Here is a 6000-nt window from a genome sequence, read left to right on the forward strand (position 1 = left end):
AGCACTGTAACAACCACGGCAGTGATATGCCCAAAGTTTACAGGCAGAGCCACATAAATTCAGGGGTTTTTGCTTGCAAATGCTTCCTGGGTACCAGGATGCTGCTGTGCTGTTGGTTCAAGACACACTGTAACTCATCAGTCTATTTATTGAGAACCAACATTAGAAAGACGTGGCAGAACCCCAAGCTAAAAATATCAACTAATTGTGGTGGAGAGGCGTATCTTTAAGTAGGCTGGCAAACAGGACCCTCCAAACAATGCCAGTGGAGCTAATATAGAACTGGACTGCATGAATACATAAATGACAGCAATAATCCTGTAGTCAGGATTGCATTTGAATGGCTGTCATTGTAATCAATACGCCCGGTTCTCTGTCCTCCGTAAATCTTAGGAATACAGAGCGAAAACCTGCAGCACCGATATCAGCTTAGGGTAAAAACAGACTTAGAAGGATAACTGGTAACATTTGGTACCGTGCTAAACTGCTTACTGAGTTTCAAGTTTGGAAAGGGTTAACTATTCCTTCATCATACTCGCACAAAAGGCAATATACTTTAGGATATTGTTGTTTCTCTCTTGCCTGAAACGGACATTGTCTTTAGGAAACTCCTAGGAATCACTTCTGGATGGAACTTCTTGTTTGCATGGTTCGCCAGCTGGCAACCCTTGGTCTGTCCTCTAGAGCTAGTGTGCAAAAGACCCCGATTTGGGGGGGGTAAGAAGAGCTCCCATATCCCTCCCCCCCTCCCCCAAATGCAAGGAAGAGTCAAACCCTGAGAAACAGACTCTTTGGAGATGGGAACAAATTATAAGTTTACGCGACAACGCGTATCTGTCTTTACTATAAAAGCAATCAAAGCAAACACATACAATAAGGAATCTCTCCCTGTAGAGGAAACAGGATCCACAACTTGGCTGTCAGAAAAATCAACCCCAAGAACAAACCCAGTAAAACCATCTTAAAAGTTACCACTGGTGGAGGTTGAACCCCATGTCCCAGCAGGTCTGAAAATGTAAGTCTGCTTTGGGACAGATACCTTAAAATTTACCCCATTACAACAAAAACTAACAGCAGCTTTCACAAGAAAGATCCAGTCGGAATGCCTCTGTAAACTAAGAGCAATAAAAAAGTTAACACACTGAAACCCCCAACAAAGAATGCAATGCTGTATGGATACTTCCATCACGTATGGTTTGCTGGCAGATTTAACTCCTGCAACAGGGATTCTTCGAACGATGACCGAGGAGTTCCTAGGAATCAGGGCATTATCATCGGTGTATTCTGTAAACAACATAAATACAGACAAAAACATGAGTCAGTTCCTAAGAATGTATATTAATAGCTAATTACACAGCACTTCAGAGAATCCCCTCACAGATATCAAAGCAAAATTTGATATGTAACATCATGCTAAAGCCTGCTAATGCATGAGGTTCCTTCCTGACCTAGCTGAAGTGGCTTTTGCTTCTGTTAGGCTCCAAACCCAGTAGGTCTTTGCAGAAAAACAAACAGCAGCAAAGTCTCACCTGCATAAACCAGATTCTGAAGCCTTACCAGCTTGCCCTGCAGCAAAACAGGCACTGCGCTAAAGCATGGAAACTCTGCGCCATTGCTTCAGTAGCTGTTCACTAAAAACGCTTCAGCTACGCTGCTGGTGCTCAGGACGGACAGAACACAGAAAAGAGCCTGCCATCGCTGCCTATTTCTTGGAGCTTCATCCATCAACAGCCACACTTCTCAGCTGCTCGTTACACTGAAATGGAAACGGGGCTGGCAGATCTAGAATTTGGATCACAGAAATGTTGGGCAGTTTTTGAGCTTGCTCTCACAAGCAGGGCAGAATGGGCTCCAACTAACGTGGTAGCTCCCATCTTCAGCTACTCATCTCGTTTGAATGAACCAAAGGAATGTGAATACTTTCCATTCACTTTTTGCAGAGCAGAGAGACTCAAAGGAAATTCCTTAGGAAGGCAGCCTCAGAAAGCCTCTCGAAAACAGTGTGTGCCTGAAGCTACCCATGCTCTGCCTTGGCTCACACCATGTCAGTCTGCTGAAGAGGAGGAAAGCCTTCTGACCTTTTACACAAGGCCCCAACAAAAAAAAAAACAACGGCCTGAGACACTTGGACTGAGTCAGCTTAGAATGCAAAGATCTCTCCATGAGAATGGTTTTTGTATTGCACTTCCACAAGCTGGTTATGGCTAAATATGTTAAAGCACTCTCAGCAGCCATTCCCTGTAATCTGCCTACAGTTTTAAATATTAAAAGCCCTTACCTTTGCAGACCGAACCAGAACGATGGTCTGAAAACCAAAGGTGCTGCATACCCAGTCAAGCTCTGTCAGGGTGGTTTTGCTCAGTGATCACATACAAAATAGGAATATTTCACAAGTTATGCTCCATTTTTCAGTGTATTAGTCCTAGAAAGCACTACCAATGACAAAACCAGAAGCTTTTCCAGAAGTCCCATATCCTGACACCAACCCCTAGAGCTCTTCTCAAAAGGAAAATCTAACCATTGCACAGCCCCCTGTCAAGAAAGGCCTGCCCTGGGACGTTTTGATGGAGCAGGAGCTCCGACAGTACTGAGGCCCAGACAAAGAATGGGGAGATCATGCCAGCTGCACTTCTCGAAGCTCCAGGCTTCAAGGTTTTGTCCTGCTGAACGGAGCCATGCAGAATATTCTTCCTGGCCCAGATCACAAACCACTGGATTTAGAGTTCAGAGATACGCGATAAGCAACAGTGGCTCCACAAAACGGCAGGGGTTTGCTACGCCTGTGCCCAGCTGAGGACTGTGGGGGTTCTGCAGAAGATTGCAAGCGGCAGCACCTCTCCTAGAAAGAGACTGTATATATGAGGACAGCAACCAATGCTTTGATTCACAAATCATGCAAGCCTGCGGCGGTCAATTTGAACACGCACAGCGGGTGTACGACGCAGAAAGAGGAATAAGTCCTCTTTTAGTATTTTGTGACAATTCATTGACTGTTAGAGGAGAAGCATTGACATCTGCCTTCTGAAGCGACTATCCTTGCACGTAGCTAGAGAGAGAGAGGTATGTGCTTGTTTTCAATCCGCTTGTTAAGTGCACACTGACGAGAGCTCCAGCCATCTAATGACAGACTGCTATAAAAATGAGTTCACCTTCCAAGTCAATCAGTCCACATTTAAATGGATCACCTGAGGAGTGACAATAGCTTGGTGAAGTAAAGGCTTTATTTGTGCAGGACACTTATCATGGCCCATATTGGTATTTGGTGCTTGAAGGATCCTACTGGCTCAGTCACCAGTCAGAGAATTTGTGGAAGAGTGTTTGCATACAGCAGAGGACATTGCTGAGCTCGTTGTGGGAAGGGACCTGGTGCCAGTTGGCTTTCGTACATTTATTTTTCCTTTGCCTCAATTAATTGAATGCATTTTGGTGAGGAAATTTTATTAAAGGTGAAGTCAAACCATGTAGACTAAGAAGTTAACTTTTTTTTTTTTAAATAGGAAAGGACTAAAGCTGGAGCACTATTCCTGAAGTCCCTGGAAATTTTTGTTTGCTTGATTTGAATCTAACAGCTCTCAGACTAAACTGGCATCTCCCAGCAGGAATCTGTTCCCCACGGGCAGCAACATCCCCTAGCAGAGACGTGGCAACGACCAGGACCTGCAGAGCAGAGTCACTCTGCCTCACCACACCACTCAACATCAGCAGAGCGAGCACCGACATCAGGCTCAACAAGGCGACTTTTCACACTTGGCCGAGCAGAGCTGCAATAGAAATGTTCAACAAAGCTGGAGGTAACAACATTGTTGGTTCCTACTCTCTTATAGCACAAAACTTGTTTTACTGACAGTGATGGCCAGTAAGCAGCTACTGGGCTTTTGTCAATCTGACCTGTGATTCAAAATAAGGATTCAATTAACTCAGAAAGTTTGCAACAGCAAAGAAAAATCTGGACGTTATATTGAAGTCAAGAGCAGAAGACACGTAACAGTCTAAACTTGCTATCTATTCTACCAGAAAACAGCATGCTTGAAAGACTCAAGGGAAAGAAGTATTTCAGGGAATGAATGGAGGCAGACAACTTCAACAGCAGCTACTTTGCCTGCTGCCTCATGCTGACTTAGAAATCTTAAATCAAGAATTGCATTGATGTCCACAACCTTCTTCCTGCAAGAAGTACAAACGGCTCAGTTTATGCCCTGAAGTTTACACTGCTTTGCATTTAACACACATTTAATAAAAACAGTTTTAGAGTCATCTATAATTCTGAAAATCTGCTAGTTTTAATAATTTGTGTCATATGTATGCTACAAACAAGTTACTGAAAAAAGTTCCTACTTTATTTTACGGCCTGCTTTAATCCACCATGAATTAGATTTAAAAGAATTCATGACTTCTCTGAGAACATTTCTTACATATGTTCACCATAAATGTTCTGCCATAAAACTTCACTACTGCCCTGATAACACTAGGAGAAAAAAAAACCAGTTAGAAATGAATGATGAAATGATGCTCAGTACTATCTGAATGGCAATGTCTTTGGTGTGGAAAAGATGTTCCATTAACAAGAAATTCCACAGTATAATTTAGGTACAGGGAACATTCATGTGCAAGGCGCCTTTAAAGGGTCTGCAGAGATTGATACACTCCTGATCCAAAATGTTGCTAGTGAGCAGTTTCTGCAACAGCCACAAAACCAGTTTTCCATTTGTAAAACAAGTTGGAGACAAAATTACGTCACCAAACCCACTTTTTTTCTTCAAATTAGCCACCTGTTCCACTTCCACCACTTTCAGCTTTCTCCACCAGATTTCAAAGAAATCTGGCAAGTTTGTTACTGTAAATATCCTCCCGCATTTCCTTATCATTCTACCTAGAATTATTCCCGGAAACCAGAACTTTTGTAAGCACTGTATGCCGCACATCAACCGTGTATTCTTCTACACTGAGCTCCGTGTCTAAAACACAGCCCTGAAGGTAGCTGTCAGGACAGTGACGACAAAACAACAGCTCTGTCAGGCCCCCAGCACAAGTCTCAGCTACCGACTGTGGCCGAATCCCGTTATCGCGTCCCACCCCGTGCCCACCACCCCCACCCACCTTCTTGGGTCTGGGCGTTGGAGATCTGCAGGTCGCAGCTGGCCGCCTTCAGCTTCTCGCGGCCCATGATCTGGCGCTTCAGGTCGCGCAGGGAGATGTGGAGCCCATTGAAGGTGACTGTATCGTAGTTCAGCTTGGAAAAGAACTTATAGTGGATGCACGACGTGGTCGGTGCCTGCTCCGCGACAACGTCTACCGCAGCAGACGGCGTCGCAGCTTCCGTACCAGGAGAGGGCCTGCGGCAGCTCGGGGAAGGGCCCACGGAGGGGGCCAGGCAAGCAGCACGGGCCGGGCTCAAGGCCGCTCAGAGGCCACAGCGCTCCACCACGGCCAGGCCCCCCGGCCTCAGGCAGACTCGGCTGATGGAGGCCGAGTGGTGGACTCCATCCCGGCGGTGCTGCAAGGCCCCGGCCCTCGCCCCTGCAACGCCCCTGCCCACAGCCCTCGGCGATGGAGCTGGGCCGCGGCAGCGGCTCCCGCCCGCTCCTCCTCGCAGTCCAAGCGGGCGAGTGGACGACGGGGAGAGGCCCCCACGGCCCCGGCTCAGCCTCCGCTCCCTCTCCGCACGCAGCGCACCTTGGCCCAACCGCTCACTATGGCGACTCGGGCACCCCTGCCCCAGCGTTCCGCCGAGGGGTTTCCCGGCCAACAACCGCAGAGGCCGCCATCAGCGCGTCACCGTGCATGCACAACGACATGCCGCACCCACCGCCCCACGCCTCACGTGGCCGCTGGTGTCCCTGCTGTGCCCCCGGCCTGTCACTGCCCGCTGTCCTGCCCCACTTTGGGCCTGCGGTGTCCCCCTGTCACCCCCTGGGCCTTCACCACCCAGTGTCACCTCCCGCCAGCCCCTGGCCTGTGGTGCCTCTCCCAACAGCCCTGGGCCTGCGGTGTCCTGTCACC

General features: G+C 47.6%; 1 protein-coding gene across 1 annotated transcript in view; it reads right to left on the reverse strand.

Annotated features, from left to right (window-relative positions):
- LOC309600990 (E3 ubiquitin-protein ligase RBBP6-like) overlaps window positions 1-5795 on the reverse strand; it is a gene marked incomplete at both ends in the record, with an annotated part of 43810 nt that extends 38015 nt beyond the window's left edge. The window contains 3 exon segments of the mRNA XM_082333727.1: window positions 1143-1284; window positions 5098-5289; window positions 5777-5795. Of these exon segments, the coding sequence (XP_082189853.1) occupies window positions 1143-1284; window positions 5098-5289; window positions 5777-5795 (353 nt within the window).
- Window positions 5796-6000: the final 205 nt, after the last annotated feature.

This window comes from Platalea leucorodia (assembly GCF_965183815.1).
Source record: "Platalea leucorodia genome assembly, chromosome: 27".
NCBI lineage: Eukaryota > Metazoa > Chordata > Aves > Pelecaniformes > Threskiornithidae > Platalea > Platalea leucorodia.